The following is an 18976-nucleotide window of genomic DNA, read 5'->3' as shown; positions in this document are numbered from 1 at the left end:
GCATGCAACTGTCATACTGCCAGAAACAGAAATAAGGACGTGTGAGTTCTTAGAAAAAAACAGAAGCTATATCTTATTTATTTGTTTAGTTGTTGATTTACTCTTAGGAACCAGGTAGATGAACTGATCCAGACACCTTTTTCAGCCACAAACCAGGCTTAGAGGCAATAAACCTGTCCTTCCCTCTCCTCCATACTGGCCATGTACCATCCTAACCAACCCCTCAGGTCCATACCTCACAACTGTACAGATTTTTGCAGAATGCCCAGATTTTTGCCTCACATTTTTTGGTCTGTTCCTCTTAAAAATGTTGTTTTTTGACAAATCACTGGGATAATCTAAAGATTAAAGTCACTAAATAATGACATGTATTTGATTTTCAGACTTCATATCCTTCAGAAAATGCATGTTGGATTCCTTCATATATTACAAAAATTAAAGGCTTTAAATCTTGGATAACTTCTGAACTTCAGCTTTTTGTAGAGATTAATTATAAACCTGAAGCAAACACAATTATGGCTTGGGATTCTCTTAAGGCTTATCTATATGGTAAAACTATTAGCTGGTACAAAAATAAAATTAAAGAATGAGACTCAGAGTTACAGCAACTCCAAAATCAAATATTATCTCTTAAATCTAATAACAACTTAATTGCTACAGATAATAAGAGGAAAACAGAAGACGCAAATAAGAAATACAATGAAATATTATCCCATAAAACTAATTTATCTATGTCAAAACTGAAATTAAATTATTATGCTACCTTTCCTAAGCATCTTCGTAACCTATCTATGAAAGTTAAGATACAATCAAAAATTAATAACATTGATAGTATCTTTCATGAAGGGAAAGGGAAAAAAGTCTCGGACATAGGGGACATTCTGGAGGCTTTTAATTATCATTATGCAGAGCATCATAAAGAAAAAATAAGTATAAATGAATGTGAGAAGTTAGAGAATATAGTTCCCAACATAAAAAGAATTCCTGAGGAACTTAAGTTAGATCTACAAAAACCTATTTCTCAAAAGGAAATTATAGATGGGATTAAAGGAAGCAAGTCTAATAAAGCATCTGGAATAGATGGCTTAATTATCGAAATTTATAGATTGTTCCCTTCTTCTATAATCTCTCTCCTACATAAAACCTTTCTTGAAGTTCAAACATTAGCAAATATTCCTCCTTCTTGGAGATATTCTCTAATTTCCCCTATATTAAAAGAGAATAAGGACCCTAATCATTGCAACTCATATAGACCAATTTCTTTGTTGAATAATGAATGCTAAGTTGTCAATCTCGCCTTCATTCTTGCTGAATGTCCTCGGCTCCGACTCGGCCAATACTAAAGCTCCACCGGCTCGAGGCTCCCCTATATCCCACAATGCTAGGTGGTAACTACCCAGATCTCATTTGCCGCTATAGCTGACGAGGTGCTTTTCTACCGGCTCAGGCAGGTGAGTTAAACTTTTACCTTATTAGGTACTTCTTAAACCCCCTTTCTCATTGTCATACCATAACCTTTTAGTTTAATTTACTATTTAGATAAATCGACCCCTGTTTGTCGAGTCTTTTTTCCCTTTCTTCCCTTATCTTGTAGGCCTTCGGCCCCTACCCTTTCCCCAGTCCATTAGTGACTAAATTAGTTGTCCTTTTTTTCTGTTAAGGGCTTGTGTGTGTGTGTTTGTGGCTTGCTTTAGCCTTAATAATTTATTTTAATAATTTAATAATTTTTTCTGTAAAGGGTGTGTCTGTAGTGTGTTTGTGTTGTGTCAGGCACTCCTTTTTACAATGTCAAAAGATAAGGTCTCAGGTTTCAAGAAGTGTGACTCGTGCTGTCAGAAAATGTCTCTGACAGACGGTCACACTTCTTGTGTGTATTGCCTGGGACCTGTGCACCTGCAGGACTCTTGTGCTGTTTGTCATGGTTTTAGCCCTAGAGTCCTGCAGGAACGCAAGAACAAGCTAATCTTGCGGGGCTTATTAAATCCTGAAGGCCTCCCGACTCAGTCTGTGTCGGGGAAGCCTTCCAAAACTTCCAAACAGTCGGCTCCGGTTCCAGAGTCGACTGCTGGAAATACTAAGCCGGCTTCGACATCGGCTCCGGCTGGAGCCGATGTTTCCAAGCCTCATAATGTTACCTCGGCTCCGGCTGGAGCCGAGGCTGATAAAACTCCATTGGCTCCGATACTTTTATCGGAGCCACAGTCTAGGAAGAGGTCCAGATCCCCCTCTATCGGCTCCGTGCATTTGGTGCCAGGATCCCCTCTTCTTTCTGAACGGAGCCATAAAACTCATTCCTCACGGTCTTCCAGGTTATCTGACCATGATTTGCAAAGGGTAGTGAGTAGACTTCTCAAGTCCGAGGCACTGGCCCAAATGCTGCATAGCCCGACTCACCAGTCAGTGGCTATTTCCGTTCCCCAATACATTCCTCCTCCGACTCCTTTGAGTTCGGAGCCAGGGCTTGTCGGAGCCATGTCTGTCAGTGCGTCGGATCTGATACCTCCCCTTTCGGCTCTGCCGTCTGCTCCGATCTCCTCCTTGGAGGGATCTCGGCGCCGAGCTTCCCTCGTCGGCTCTGGGGGGCGAGTGGCATCGGACCCTTGTCTGACCCCGCTCTCCCTCTCGGGGCTTCGGCGTTGGTGAGTTTGGCTCCGACATCGGCTTCGGAGCTGTCCATGTCGGTGCCGGGGGAGGTCCTTGTCTCTTCGGAGCGGGGGCCTCTGGCCTTGCCTGACAGGGGTGCCTTCGAGGTCATGCGGAGCGTGCTAGAACCAGGTTCTGCCCCACAGTTGGCTCCTTCAGCCCCTCCATCTACAGTGCCTGCGGTGATTTCTACTCATCCCCTTGTCTTAGACCGTAGAGAGCCAACTCCTCAAGTTTCCCCAAGGAAGAGGCAGTGCAAGAGGAAGCACATTGACTCCCCTGAGTCTATCACCTCTGACACTGACTTAGAGGAATCCGAAGGTTCCCCTCGATCCCACTCTGAGGATGTCTCCTTTGCTGACATCCTTGAGATCCTGAAACAGAGGGGGAACTGGCCAGCCCTTAACCCTTCGGAGGATGAGTCAGTGTATCTTGAGGCGTTTGGCTCTCACCCTTCTACCTCCTGGGTGTCCCCTCCCTTTGACCCCCTTATGGAAGTGGTGGCAAGGAAGGCTTGGACGGCTCCTGATTCAGTGGAACCCACCCTGAGGAGACCATCTAAATTTATCACTGCCCCTAGAGATAAAGATTTTTTATACAAAGGTGTCCCTGTTGATGCCATGGTGGTGGCTGCGGCCACTAAGAAGGAGTTAGCTGATCCTTCGGTTCCTGTCCATCCTCCTAATAAGGAATCTAGGACCATGGACAGGTAGGACCATGGACAGGTATGGCAAGCGGATGTTCTCATCAGCGACCTTTTCGATGCGTTCGCTGAATTACTTATGCCACTTCACTCGTCTCCAGAGAGATTTACTCAAGGATATGGGTGAACTGATAAAGGATCCTACAGCTGAGGGGTTCAAAGACACAATGAACTCCCAGTTGGCAACCCTGAATTCCATCGTTAAGTCCTCCATGCGGCTGGTATCATATGCTGCAGATGGGGCGTGTAGAGCCGCAGGCACAGGTGTTGCCTTACGACGTCACGCCTGGATGCGGCTATGTAACTTTGCAGACCCTTTCAAGGCATCCTTCACCAATTCTCCCTTTGATGGATCATCCTTGTTTGGTCCACAGGTGAAGGATACATTGACCAGGTGCGAGGTAGAAAGTAAGACTCTCTCTGCCATAGGAGTCCGTTTTTCTACCCCTTCTAGACCCTATCCCAAAGGTCAGAGGAGAGGAAAGATGTGGTTCCGCAAACAATCCCAGGGAGTCTCATCTGACGCACAAGGCCAATTCCCCTCTAGAGGCACAGGGGGGAATAATAATAGACGCCGCCCTAGAGGCAGAGGAGGTCCGCAAAACCGGGGTAGCAGAGAAATGTTCTCTGACAAACCCTGTCAGCATCCCTGAGGGGCTGCCTGGCTGTCAACCTTTGGAGGCAGTCGGGGGAAGATTATCCCTGTACCCAAAAGCCTGGCTTTCCCTTACTCAAGACAAATGGGTACAGTCGATCATATCCGAGGGTTACAAAATTCCCTTTGTTCACATCCCATCCCAACCCAAAAGATCCCTTCCAGATGTTCCACCCGGTCTAAGGGAACAAGCAGCATTAGAAATTTCAAAGCTGCTATCAAAAAGAGCTATCCAATCAGTCCCAGTAGACCAGCAAGGATCCGGAATCTACTCCAAATTCTTTTTGGTACCAAAAAAAACAGGGGACTGGAGACCCATACTGGATCTCAGCTACTTAAATAAGTATGTCAGGAAAACAAAATTCCGGATGGTCACGCTACAGTCCATTCTACCCTTCTTGGGTCAGGACAATTGGATGTGCTCGATAGATCTTCAGGACGCGTACTACCACATCAAGATGAACAGATGCTCCAGGAGATATCTCCGCTTCAGGCTGGGAGCCAGTCACTACCAGTTCAGGGCCCTGCCCTTTGGTCTCACTACAGCCCCCCGTGTGTTTACCAAATGCATGGCAGTGGTCGCGGCTCACTTGAGACGTCAAGGATTCCAGGTGTTTCCATATTTAGATGACTGGCTCCTTACTGCCACCACCAGACATCAGCTTCTTCTATCCAGGGACTTCACCATCCAATCTTGCCAAGCTCTAGGCATTTTGATAAATTTCGAAAAATCTGCCTTGTTGCCTTGTCAATCTATTACCTTTATAGGCGCCATCCTAGACACACTCAATCTTTCAGCCAGACTCACAGAGCAGAGAGTGTCAGACATTCGGAACCAAGTTTCCCTTCTCTTACAATGCAACAAAGTCAAAGCCAGACTAGTTTTGAAGGTGTTAGGACTCATGGCAGCAGCTATTCCCCTTCTCCCCTTAGCTCGCTTTCACATGAGGATCCTCCAATGGATGCTGTTTACTCAATGGTCCTTTCAACAGCTCCCGATGTCCCATACCATATTGATAACTCAATCATGTAAGAATCAACTGTCTTGGTGGATCACATCACCTCAACTTCTCTGAGGAAGACCCTTCACTCTCCCCCCCCCCAGTTGCCACGTTGACAACAGACACCTCCCTGATCGGGTGGGGGGGGGCATTATCAGGGCAGGACAGTCCAGGGCACGTGGCAACCTTTCGAGTGCCACTTGCACATAAACGTCTTAGAGATGAGAGCAGTGCTTTTAGCGTTGCAAGCCCTTCACGACTCTCTTCCCACTGGGACTATTGCAATTCAAACGGACAACATGTCCATAGTGTGGTACATCAACAAACAAGGCAGAACCAGATCATACCCTTTATGTCGAGAGGCACTCAGACTTTGGCAATGGGCGATCTCTTCTCAACGTTTTCTGATAGCAATGCACATTCCCGGGAAATCCAACGTTATTGCAGGGAAATTGAGCAGAGTAATTCTCATGCCCCACGAGTGGTCTCTAAAGAAATCAGTTCTAGAAGAAGTATTCCTAAGATGGGCCAGCCTTGCTGCGATCTTTTTGCTACTCCCCAACACAGCAAGTGTCACGACTTCTTCACTCTCTTCCCGTTACCAGGCCATCCCACTAGAGACGCTCTAGTCCACGATTGGCCCCGGGGACTTCTATATGCCTTTCCCCCTTTTCCACTGATATCTCAACTAATTTAGAAAGCCATCGCCTTGAGAGTGACAATGATCCTCATTGCCCCTTACTGGCCTCGACAGATATGGTTTCCCTTTCTTCATCATTACCTTTTGGAGCAGCCTTGGCATCTGGACCCAGTACCAGATCTGATAACCCACCAATCGGGTCAGCTGCACCAATTTCTGCCTTCTCTAAACCTCATAGCATGGTTTCTCCGATTCCAACATTAGCCAGGCTTCCCTCAATATCTCGCTCGGTCCGAGATATCTTGATAGCCTCTCATAAATCTTCTACCCGGAAGATTTATAGTAGCAAATGGAAACACTTCTCTTTTTGGGCAACATCAAGAAACATAGATCCCTTTACTGCACCTATCCAGACTATTCTAGACTTTCTAGCAGAACTCTTTCATTTAGGATCTTCTGCATCTACCATTAGAGTTCAATTGGCTGCCATATCAAATTTTCATGTTGGTGTTTCAGAGTCTAGCATCATGGCTCACAAACTCTGTAAAGCCTTTTTAAGGGGCTTATTTCTTCTCAAACCTCCAATCAAAGATCCCTTGCCTCAATGGGATTTGAACTTGGTTCTGGCATCCTTAATTCTTCCCCCCTTCGAACTGGCGGCTTCATGTTCTCTGAAGTTGCTTTCTTGGAAGACACTTTTTCTGGTAGCTATAATTTCAGCGAGAAGGGTATCTGAACTCCATGCTCTGTGCAGTTGTCCTCCTTACTTAGTGTTTCACAAAGACAGGGTATCCCTCCGTACTAATCCATCCTTTTTGCCTAAAGTTTCCTCTCAAATAAACCTAAACCAAATTATTGATCTCCCCGTCTTTTTCCCTAACTATTTGAACAGGTCGGAACAAAAGCTACATTTTTTGGATGTTCATCGCCAACTTAGATATTACTTAGACAGGACCAAACAATTCAGGAAATCTAATCAATTGTTTCTGTCATATGCGGAAGGGAAATTGGGCCTTCAAGTTACTAAAGTATCCCTCTCTAGATGGCTCACCTCTACAGTTACCTTCATCTATGAAATCAGACACCAAAAACTACCCTCAAGACCTAGAGCTCATTCAACTAGGGCATTAGCTACATCCGTAGCTTTTCAGGATAGGCTGCCAATAGATTCCATTTGTGCAGCAGCCACCTGGGCTTCTCCTCATACATTCATTTCACATTACAAATTGGACATGGTTTCCAGAAGCCATGCCAGTTTTGGTTCCACTGTTCTCAAGAGTCTGTTCTGATAGGCCACCCGGGATAAGGTGCTAGGGACGTGGTCCCATCCAGCAAGAATGAAGGCGAGATTGACAACTTAACATTAAGAAGTTATGTACCTACCATAACGTTCCATGTTAGTTGTCTTCTTCTCACCTTCTTTCTTGCGTCCCACCCTCCTTCCCCCAAGCCTGGACAGACTGACAGGAATTCAGTTTGTGTTCTTCCTCTGGAATTTGTCATTCCCACACGTTCTTCCACCTCTTTTATCCTTACTGCGGTCTGCAATACTTTTTACGCAGATTGTTTTGAGGTGGGTTTCCCTACTCCATTCTATGGAGACTAGGATTGCTTGGTATAGCTATCAAATGAGATCTGAGTAGTTACTGCCTAGCATTGTGGGATATAGGGGAGCCTCAAGTCGGTGGAATTAGCTCTCGAGCTTTAGTATTGGCCGAGTCGGAGCCGAGGATCGGCTCCGAACCCATCCAGCAAGAAAGAAGGCGAGAAGAAGACAACTAACATGGAACATTATGGTAGGTACATAACTTCTTATTATAAACTATTTATGTCAATTATGGTCAGTAGATTGAAAATACTCATATCTAAAATAATTAATGAAGACCAAACTGGTTTCATACATTACAGGCATACACTGGATAATATTAAAAGAGTATTAACTCTGACAGATTACCTCAACAGAGGAAACCATGAAGCATTGATAATAGGTCTAGATATTCAAAAGGCCTTTGACTCCTTAAATTGGTGTTATTTATTTAAAGTCTTTCAGTTATTTGATTCCCCCCCTTTTTTATAATGATAAAGAAAATCTATGAAAATAATCTAGCATATGTCAAATTAGGTCCCTTTACTTCCAAAGCAATCCAAATCACTAAAGGTACTAGGCAAGGATGTCCCATGTCCCTTATCCTACTTGCTCTGGCCACAGAAATGCTTGCCATTTTAATACGTAATAACCCAAAGATAAGAGGTATAAATATATATGACCAATATATTTCTAAAATAATGATGTTTTCTGATGATGTCTTACTTACCTTACCCAACTCTAAGGAAGTGTTAAGTCAAGTGTATATAGTAACAACAAATTTCCAAAAAATCTCAGGACTCTCCTTCAACAAATCTAAATCAAAACATTTATTTTTAAATAAAAAAGAACATGCAGGTTCCAGTTAATCATATTACTGGATACCAAGTTTCAACTCTAGACTATTTAGGAATAGTCCTAGGCAAGAATATAGAGGAAACCTTATAGCTCAACTATGCTAAAGCCATAGAATTATTCAAGACATTAATAAGCAAATGGAATCATTTGTTTATAACATTTGATGATAGGTTACAACTGATAAAAATGGTTTTGTTACCTAAAATATTATATATAGCACAAGCCCTTATACTTCCACCAGGAAAGAAAATCCTTCAAGAAATCATTTCAATTCTGATGAAATTCCTATGGTACCCCAAAAGTAATAGAGTGGCATATTCTCATCATATCAGAAAATGGGAACAATGGGGGGGGGAGGCGGTTAAAATTCCCAGAGATTGAAACTTATATAAAGGCATCTATAATTAAAATAGCAATGAATTGGATAAATCCTAGATACACTCCATTATACTAATGAATGAAAAGTGTTTATCAAAGCATGCTTTGGTAACTGACAAAGATAACAAAATATGGCCCTGTTTAAGTTTAAATTTATAGTATAGTACAACAAAATTAACTAAACTAACACTAATAAACAATATTTTGATGTGTTTAGAAAATTAATTAACACAAATTTAGATATAAAATTGTGGCATAGATTTTTAATACCATTTACTATTGCAAGGGATTTCCCTGATAAAACACATAGAGAGATTTTTGGTTTATATGAAAATAATAACCTATTTTGTTGGTTGCAATGTATTGAAAACCAACAAGCTTTGAACACACAAAGTATATTGTCAGCCTATGGCCTATCCCCAAATGACTGGTTGGTTCTTCAGAGTGTCACAACATACACTAAGGATCTGTGTAGAATAATACATAACTCATCCTTCAAAACTGTACCAAAAATTATAAACTGGATTTTGGAATTCTATATAATAATATCAATGTTAAGAATGAATTACCATATCTGTTATAACACTTTAATTGTCTATAAGACAGCTCCTAAAGATTCTTACTGACAATTCCTAACTACAGGATTGCAAGTCATTATCAATGGAAGATAAAACAAACATTTTATTTTCAGTTAAACTAACTTCTTACTCACAATTCTGGAAGATTTTACTTTGGAAATTTCTACATAGATCCTTTTTGACACCTGAGAAACTCTCAAAAATGAACCCTTCAAACAACAAGTTATGTTGGAGAAGTCATCTGTCCACTAATGCTGACCGGTCTCTTATTTTTTATGATTGTACTAATATTAAACCATACTGAAATGAGATTAACAAATTTCTTCAAGCTGTCTATACTGATATATTTGTTTTGACAAAGTCTTTAATTTTATTGAATGTTAATAGTAATTATATGAAGAAAGATGACCTGTATTTGTTGTGGACAATGTTAGCAATAGCCAGAAAATATATAACTAGAAGATGGAGCTCTAATGTAGCACCCACAATGGAGGACTTCCTATCATCACTAAAGAAGTGCATACTAATGGAGAAGAGAACTAAAGAGTTAAGAACTTTTCCTAAGCCATTGGTTAATAGTCTGTGGAGGAAAGTTTTGAATTTGATTGATATCCTACAGATGGAACCAAACTCTTCCTAACTATCATAGTTTATATATTAACTTATCATTTAACTACAAATGTTTTTATCTGAATCCTTTTTGTCAGGCTGAATGTAAATAATTATTGAATGTTATGAATGTATTAATTTATTGTGTTATTTCATCAAAATAAAAATCATTTGAGTAAAAAAAAAAGAAAATTCATGTGAGCAAAAATCATGTTATTCTAACAACTTTCTAAGTTATTAGACCAATATTTAAACTGTGTCCCTATTTTTGGGCCTTTGTCCCCCCATTTTGTTGGGCTTTGCCCAAATTTCTTGTGCTGAGAGGTTGAGAGGTATGCTCAGGTCTGAAAACAAAATGTTACTCACCATAGAGAAACCTAAGCTCTCAGCCAGCCAAATGTTATATTCCTGTACTGTCTCTAAGGCATGGAATAATCTCCCCCCTTCACTTAGAACTATCAGCAATCCTGCCTCCTTTAAAAAAATCCATCAAACTACATCTCTCTTCTCACTGGTTATGCTCCTGTTCTCCAACACACAACCCCATCTCCTAACTTCTCCCCCTGGTGTTACAAATCTAACTAATCTATTCCTATCACTTCCTTCCATTCACTCTACCCACTTACTCCCTTCCCTGCCACTCTAGCCTAACGTTTGCCCCCCTTAGCCCTTCAGTCTCCTCCTATACTTACTGTACTTAATATCCCCACTGCATTGAACCTTGCAGACATAGTACACTCATGTGAATTCAGATATATGCCATTTTTTAGCTCTATTTTTCCATGACAGTAATTATCTTCACTGTTGTTTTATTTTTCTTTCAATGTAAGAGTATTTACTCAAAATTATTTGTTATATATATTAATATTCTCTTTGCATGTAATTATTGTGGCGCTTTTCTCCCCAGGCCTCCACTGAAAATGGGCTCTTTCCAGGCCCAGTGGACTTTCCTGGTTAAAAAATGCAATAAATAAGTAAATAAATAAATTAAATAATAAATAAATAAACAGTGAAAAGAAATGCTAAGTTACACACTTCAGATATGATAGTGTTAACCTAATACAGCTGCAAAACTTTAGAAAGTTCATATACAGTTATACACCTTTTTAATAAAGTAGAATGTTATAAAGCTCTTGTACATTTCTAGTAAAGTAGCAGGTTTGCTTATATTAAGTTTTATCAGTTTACATGGGTTGCAAAATAGTCTGGCTACACAAAATTGTGTGAGTAAAAATGGAGATTTACAAAGATAAGCCTAAAGACAAAGAAAATTTAAATGACAGAGGAAAACAGCTGAGAGACTCTAGGCATTTTTTTTAGAATTTCAAGCATTTTAAACAGTTTATTCATTATTCCTAAAGTATTTCCAAGCAACTTTGTTTGAAGAGGTGCTCCACTTGGTAAGACTATCTTGATGTCTTGTTTCAGCTGATAATTTGTCCTATTGAACTGTTCCTGTTCATTAGAAGGCTCTTTCACCAATTACTGTTTTAAATGGAGGATGATTGAGGGATATTATGTTCTCCTAGGAATTCCTTAGGGAATAGGACTGTTCCCTGATTAAGAGTTTTATTTTCAGAGGGGGCAATAACCATCATTTAGATTTTTAAATAGTAAGGTGCATAGAAGATAGGTGGACCTTTCAGTAATAGGTAGCCAATTTAGAAGGTTGCAGTGGTATACAAAGGCATCGGCAAGTAGGTTAAACCTTCATTACATTTTCCTTAGGAAATGTATTTATTTATTTTATTTTACATTTGTTTACAAACACCTGATGTTCATAAGGATCATTTGCATATATCCCATATGCCTCTGATACAAGAGGTTTGGGAGGTCACTCAGTGGAAGTTCCAGCTTTGCTGTAGTTTTCATTTGGAAGTTCCAGCTTTGCTGGAGTTTTCATTTTGCTTTTACACATTTGTTTACCAGGAAAATCTGACTGGGCAGAGTCCATTTTCAGCGGATGCCAGGGGAGAAAAGCTCCACATACTTAGAATTACATAATTAAAGTAACAAACATAGTTGAAACACTTACAAAAACATAATAAGATACATATTGATAAGATTTTGTGTTACATAGTAAAAATATTAATTCAGAACTTTACAGTCTTAGGGATACAGATTAATTATAAGTTAGATAAGCATCCAGTTACAGTAGTACAATTGAATAATAACTATAGTGAGTGACAATCCTAGAGTCACAAGGTTGGTATAAAGATGCATAAGGTGAAATAGCTGTTTAGAAATTAGCCCGAACTATTACATGAGCCATAAATCAACTAAGTAATTCCTTGGTAGTGTTTTTAAATTGTGTTAGATTGGAGGTAGTTCTTATGTGGTGTGGAAGTGCGTTCCAGTGTTTAGAGATATGACATGGATAAAGTGAGCTTCCTGCAGTATTATTAGTTTTTATAACTTGTAATAATGTTTTATTTGCAGAACGAAGTGTAAGTAAGTTGGTGTATGGCTGAACTAAGTTTAGGAGTGAGGGAGTTTTGTCAGGATGTTAAAGAAGTTTGTGGGTTGTTATCAGCTGGTTATATAACAGAAGCTGTGGTAGTTCAAGCCAGGAAAGATTTTTGAGATATAGGCAGTGGTGTGTTCTATGTATGGAGTCAGTAGCAAATCTTGCTGTTTTATTATAGAATATCTCCAGTTTGCTGAGGTCTGACTTTTTTAGATTAGTAAGTATGGGTGATGCATAGAGAAGGGTTGATAAGAGGTGGGTTTTGGCAATAGCTACCCGGGAGCTATCTGTTAGAAATTTTTTGTTTCTATAAAGGGTACCCATTTGTTGTGTGCTTTTTTGATTGTTTGAGATATAGGAGTATCAAATCTCAATTTATTATCAATTGTAATGCCAAGCAATGTGGTTTGTGGGTCAGGAGGTATTCTTGTGTTATCTAGAGCATCTGGTTAATAGTACCGTTTTTTGGCCAAGTGTCTGGTTTAGTTTTTATTAGTTTGTTTTTTCTGGACATCTTTACTCTTTTTGCTTGTTATCTAGAGCAGTAATATGAAAGATGTAGATGTGTTCTGTGAGTTTGGTTGGATAAAAGATCATAAGTTTGTTTTTTGGGTGGGTTGAGGAAAAGTTGTGAGTTAGTTAGCCATGTTTTGATATGAGTGAAGGGCTTTTGTGTTGTATCTTGTAGTTGTTGGATGGTTGGTGTTGCACATATAAGGATGGAGTCATCCGCATATTATATTACTGATGCTAGCAGAGTGGAAATTTGAATATCATTTGTAAATAAACTAAAGAGAAGCGGTCCAAAAATGGATCCCTGTGGAACACCAAGTGTAACTTGGAGTAGAGGGGAAAGGTCTTATAACTATTTCACTGCCTGCAGATGGACGATTAGATAACTTTGGAACCATGAAAGGGCAGATGGGCTAAGATTTAGGTTTTTGAGAACAGAAAGTAGTTGACTATGGGAAACAGTGTCAAAAGCTTTAGACATGTCTAGGAAAACAGCTGAGACTACATTCCCTTCATTCCTAAACTGGTTAATGGTGTTGGTAAAGCTAAGTAGGGCAGTAGCAGTACTATGGTGGGTCTGAATCCATGTTGGGTAGTTGCCGGGTGGTTGTTGGCTGTGAGATAATGTAGAGGTTGAAAGTGGACACGCTTTTCTAGAATTTTAGAGATAGGAGATAGTATGGCAACGAGTCTATAGTTATTGAGCTCAGTTGACTGGCCACCTTTATGTAGGGTGATTATTTGAGAAATTTTCCATATGGAAGGAACATAATGTTCAGCAATATATCTAATTGATTATTGATATGGGATAGGAGATGCCTTCTGCTGCTATTTTGAGGAATTCTGCTGGGGGATTGCTTTTAAGGTTGTAGGTTTGAGTTTTGTAGGAGTTTTTCTATAATTTTGGTGGAGATGAGTTGAAATGAGAAGGTGTCTTGGTTACTATTGTAAGAAGAAGGAAATGGTTCATGCTGGCTATGTACCTGTTTAGCTACAGCTAGAATGGTATTGGTAAAATACTGGTTAAAGTTTTCAGCAATGTACAAAAGTTTGTTTGGAATATTTGGGGCGGAGGTTGTGGTTTGGCCTGGATGGAGGATTTTTTTAATTGTTGTCCAGAATTTCTGTGGTTTTCTGTGATGTCTCAGTTGCATATTAGAGTAATAGTTTTTTTGTTGTCAACATTGATTTGATTTTTAACACTGTTCCTGATTTGTATATATGCTAAGTGAGTAGATTGAGTTTTGTTGGATTTCCATAGGGCCCAAATTTTATCTCTTTGCTCGAGGAGAGATCTAGTTTCTTTTGTCAACCACGGGGTAAATTTAGCTTTGATCTGAACTGTTCTGGGAGGTGCCAGTCTATCAAGAATGTTGAGAATGTCATGGCTGAAGTAATTGAGAGAGTTATCTAGGGGCAGGGTTTTGAGAGGAGCCCAATTGTACTTTTTTAATACATCTATCAATTCTTGGGGGGTTGAATTTTGTCTTGTTCCTAATTTGGCAATAAATAATTTGTTTTCTAGGGATGATATTTTGCCTGAGTATGTAGGTGGGTAAATGGTCACTTAGACTATCCGGTAGATAGCCAGCTCTTTGGTAGTGCCATGATTTATTGGTCAGTGTCCAATCAAGAATAGATTGTTTATTTGTATGTTTGTCTATTCTTGTTGGAGTTTGGATAATCTGTGAGAACCCAAAGAGAATGATGTGGTTATTGGAGTTATTTGAATTACATGCTAGCCAGTCTGTGTTTAGGTCACCAATGATGATGGTTTCTTGGGTGAAATTATTAGAGATATCTTGGAGGATATCCTCAGTTATTGGAATATTCTTTTTCCAGGTGGGATATAGATAGCTACTATAATTATGTATTTGTTAGTGTTCATTTTTAATTTTGAAATTAGTATATTAGTGTTAATGGGAGTTGAAATACTGGTATTTGCTTAGTGCAGAGTGAGATTATTATTAAATAATATGGCTACACCTCCTTCTTTTTTATTTTGCCTATCAGATCTTAGAATGTTATATTCTGTGGGGGTTATTTCATTATGCTGAATGTGTGGTTTCAGCCACCCGGTCTCTGTTAAAATAGTAATATCTGGAGAGTAATGGGAAAGTGTAGTGTGAAGTTCAGGAATCTTATTCAGAATACTTTGTAGATTTAAGTTTAGAAGTAACAGGTCTGTTTCTTTGTGAGGGAGATCTAGAAAACTGTGTATAATGGGGGGGATTTGGGGTAGAGAGGAGTGGACCTGGGTTACAATGTATGTCACCATTTATAGTGAGATTCTTATCTATATGAATTATAATTATATAGCAGGAGATATTTCAGAGAAAGGGGTAAGTTTATGGTTGTGGATGAAGCTAGTTTTGTGGAAAGTATGATTAGCATTTAATGGACTCTGGTAGGATGTAAGGTGTGCAGTTATAGAGAGGAGTAGGAATTCAAAGTAGAGTAGGGATAGCATTTTAATGGGTGGACTAAGTTAAAGTTCTGGTGTTCTGTATAGTAATTAGTTGGGTGGGATTTAAAGTGAAATTTATTGAGGGAGCAATGACTGACTTGCTGAAAGATATTTAGACAGAGCTGAGTTTCTAATTGGCTAATTTGGAATGAATGCTTGTAATTGCCTTGTCTGATGAGGTAGGTGTGGTTTGGTTAGATATAAATTTAATTGAATTGGTTGGTGGGCGGGAATGGAGGTAGGGTAGGGGAGTAGAGAAGGTCCAAGCAGGAAGACAGCATTCCCATTCTAAAGAAAATAAAACATATTTTTAACTCTGTCTCACATTACATTTTCCAAAAAACACAGTAATTTACAGGTCTCTTAAGAATGTGAAATCTTCCACCTTCTTGATATATATACAGACCAACTATGGATCACATTTATTTCTTAGAACATGCATATGCAACCTGAGAAATTGAATTTTCTAAGTACTAGGCATACAAAGTTATCTGACAGGTACCTCCATAGTGTAGTTGGTATGCTTGTTGTCGAATATGAGGGCCTCTTGTATAAGCTGATGATCTCCTTCAAGTTTGTCAAGATTAGATTTATAGTTAATTACATTATGCTCAATGTTCTTAAGCTGAGTCATCTGGTCCTCTAGAGTTCCAGTCATCTGAACTGAGCTGTGAGCAATTTCCTGTAATATCAAGATAAAAAAAATCAGACAGAATCATTTGCTACATAGCAAGGGTGGGATGAAACATGTTATAGATGTAACAAAGAATATTTGCAGTTCTTCTTATATTAGTAAAATCTGTAAAGAATAATCAAAAATCTTTCAACAGCATGGTTCAGGACTTTAATTACATCACAGGTTACTCAGAAATATACATAATGGTGAAAAAAAAACAAAGGAGATGCTGTAAACTGTCAATTTATATATGTACAATTATTTTTATATTTGTGTGTTCATAGGTTTATAGGTTCATAGGAGGTTACTAGACTAGTAGCCCTAGAACCTCTACAAGCCTAGCAATGATAATTCCAAGTATCCCCATCTGCTCTTTTTTTAGGTGGTTCACAGAATGAATTTATGAACAGAGTGGGTCTGTGATAAATACTGGCTACCCCTGTCCATAAGGGACAAGGGTGCTACCCCATGAGTGAATTTGTGGTCTCCCATCCAATTATCTAGGCTGCATTTAAGCAGAGAGGGCTCTGTGAAAGTGCTCACGTTTTATATTTTTACTATTTTGTTTTAAAGTGTCGTTTTGCCCTGTGTATTCCAATGAGTTGTTGGCTTTTTTGGAATATTATACTTTTATCATTGGTTACTTTATCCAGATTCAGGGGATCTGTGTTTGATGCATTTGAACAGTGTCAGTGAGCAGCTTTGTTTTATGTAAATAGGGAGTCTATTCCAGAGAAGCAGCAGTCTATGGGAGACATATCTGTCTCTCTAGCATGATCTGTTAATGTCACAGGCTAGGTTGAGATCCCTGGAGTGAGTGATTCTTGAGCCATTTGACTTGTGGATGTCCAGCATTTTCATTAGGGCAGGGTTGGAGATTGCCCTATAGGCCAGGAACAAGTCACCTCTCAGCAGCCTATAAGATACAGAGTAAAATGCCAGGTCTTTCAGTCTATCTATGTTGGTCACGTTTTGGAGTCCCTGTATTTTGTTCCTGAGAAACCTCTGAAGTCTTTCCAGCTGCTGTAGGGGTGTCTGGTGAGATATATGCAAAAGGGAGCATTATACTCTATTAGCGGTCTTGATGAAGGTCATGTACAGTGGAGTTATAACATTCCTTGACCTGGATGGTATGCTTTGCTTATATGGTGCGCTACGTAGAAGGCTTTCTTTACCACTGTGGAAACCTGGTGATCAAAGTTCAGATTACTATCAATCTGTGCTCCCAGGTCTTACATCACTAGGTTGGAACTCATGGGGTGCTGTTAGTATTGTTATTTGTAGGGAATTCCATTTTGCCAAAGGGAATAATAATGCATTTTTTTGCATTTGGTTTTAGACCATGGCTTTGGTACCAATCATTTGTTTGTGTTAGACCTTTGTGTAATATGTTGACAGTGATTGCTCCCAGTTTGCAATCATCAGCGAACATGGTGAGCCAAAAGCCATCTACTTTGGCCTGGACATCTGAGTAATAGATGCTCTAACAGTAAGAGGTTTATATATTTGTATAACTCAGGGGTGTTAGGAGCTCTTGGGGCTGTGGGAGAGATCCTAATGTATAACTCAGTTGACTAAATTTAGATACCGAGTCAGTATTTGCTAGCAATAGCATAGCTTGGGTGAGGTATAGGCAGCAACTGCCCTGGGCACAAAGTGTTAGGAGGGGCAGTTGACAGATGCTGATTGGTTTTCGGTGCTGAATGCTGGAATTGCATTTGTGGTCAGACCAGAAGCACTTTTTAATGCTCCTTGTGTGTCATAAGCTGTAGCAGTTGCTTGCCAAAAGATAACAAGCAGTTACTACAGTTGAAGGAAAAGTATATTTTATATTAATTCCTGATTCCCATTCCAGGATTTCAGAACCAAAGCATTTAGCAGTCTATGGGTAGGCTATAGCAACTGCTTGTTACAAACTGTAGTTGTTACAGCTTAGAAGGAGAAAGTTTTTTTTTTTTTTGTTCCTCAAGTCGAAGTTTTTTTGCTTCTCAACTAGAACTGAGGTTAGTGCCAGATCAGAGGATGGCAATGGGTGAGAGAATAGCCAGTTACAACTGTGTTTACCAGATTGCTGTGTACATGGGCATACTTTTAGAGTGAGGCCACTACTGTCACTTCAAAACAAATCCCATTCACTGTTATCTAGCTGGATGAATGGCGGAGAGATATTGTAACTAACCTAACATGGACTACCTCCATCCTAATTACATTCCACCTTCAGTAACTTTCTCAAGATATCTGTAGTTTCTTTTCTATCATGTAAATTATAAAGAGATTGGGGAAGAAGGATATTAAAACCAATCATGTTTCCTCCTCATCTTCAAGTTCCCCACTGAGTAATAGTTTCCACAGGACAAATCTTGTCTTGCTTATTAATTAATTAATTAATTAATTTTTTCCCAACCCTTCTGCCTGCTGACCATCAGCCCACTCGTGACGAGTAAAGCCATTCATTCCTCATGTAGGTGAGATCTGTTACCAGCCCATTCATTTCCCCATGAGTTAAGAGCTGATCATGGGGCCATCATCCGGGTAGACATCAGGATGTCTTCCATGGTCCCAAGAGATCCTAACACCCCTCAGAAGCTTCAGAGGGATGCTAGTACTGCCGTTCTGTGGAGAGAAGCATTAAAGTTTCCCTGCTTAACTTCCCCCTGAACTACATGGTTGCACTGCAGCAGCATGTTCCTTTGCAACAGCTCAGGCTTGTTCTCCCCATATTCCCCCTTTTTGGGTTACTTCCCTGATGTCAGTGCTTTCAGCTTCTACCTGAGATCATTGTTGGAAACACCTATGTAATTCTGCTTCCCCCTGGATGGGCACACCTGTCCATCCCTGCCACTCCATCAGTCACCTGAGACACTAATCAAACACTGGTCAGCTGGGCTGTAGTTTGGGCTTCGTCCCTGTCTTTTATTTATTTATTTAACATTTGTTTACTGGGAAAGTCTAATTAGGACAGAGCCAAATTTTAGTGGAGAAACACTCCAGATGCATGTCTTTGGAATGTGGGAGGAAACCGGAGCATCCAGAGGAAGCCCACGTGACCACAGAGAGGACATGCAGACTCTGCAGAGAAGGCATGAGCCGAGAATCAAACTGGAGAACCTCTTGATGTGAGGTGACAATGCTAACCGCTACACTGCTGCACCACTGTGCCGCCCACCTCCAGAGTGGCTGCAATAATTGAATGGGAATGGAAA

The 18976-nt window shown here is 39.9% G+C and overlaps 1 protein-coding gene across 2 annotated transcripts in view; it reads right to left on the bottom strand.

Annotated features, from left to right (window-relative positions):
- ACTN2 (actinin alpha 2) overlaps positions 1-18976 on the bottom strand; it is a 575275-nt gene that overhangs the window by 90079 nt on the left and 466220 nt on the right. For both annotated transcript variants that reach the window (XM_044059081.1, XM_044059086.1), the window contains exon 17: positions 15600-15779. In XM_044059081.1, coding sequence (XP_043915016.1) covers positions 15600-15779 — 180 coding nt within the window. The remainder of the gene's footprint in view (positions 1-15599; positions 15780-18976) is intronic.

The sequence above is a fragment of the Protopterus annectens genome, chromosome 1.part2, assembly GCF_019279795.1.
Source record: "Protopterus annectens isolate FY-2018-M chromosome 1.part2, PAN1.0, whole genome shotgun sequence".
In the NCBI taxonomy this organism is placed as follows: Eukaryota; Metazoa; Chordata; order Ceratodontiformes; family Protopteridae; genus Protopterus; species Protopterus annectens.
Note: the sequence above shows the minus strand (reverse complement) of the source record. Positions and strands in the feature narration are given on the sequence as shown.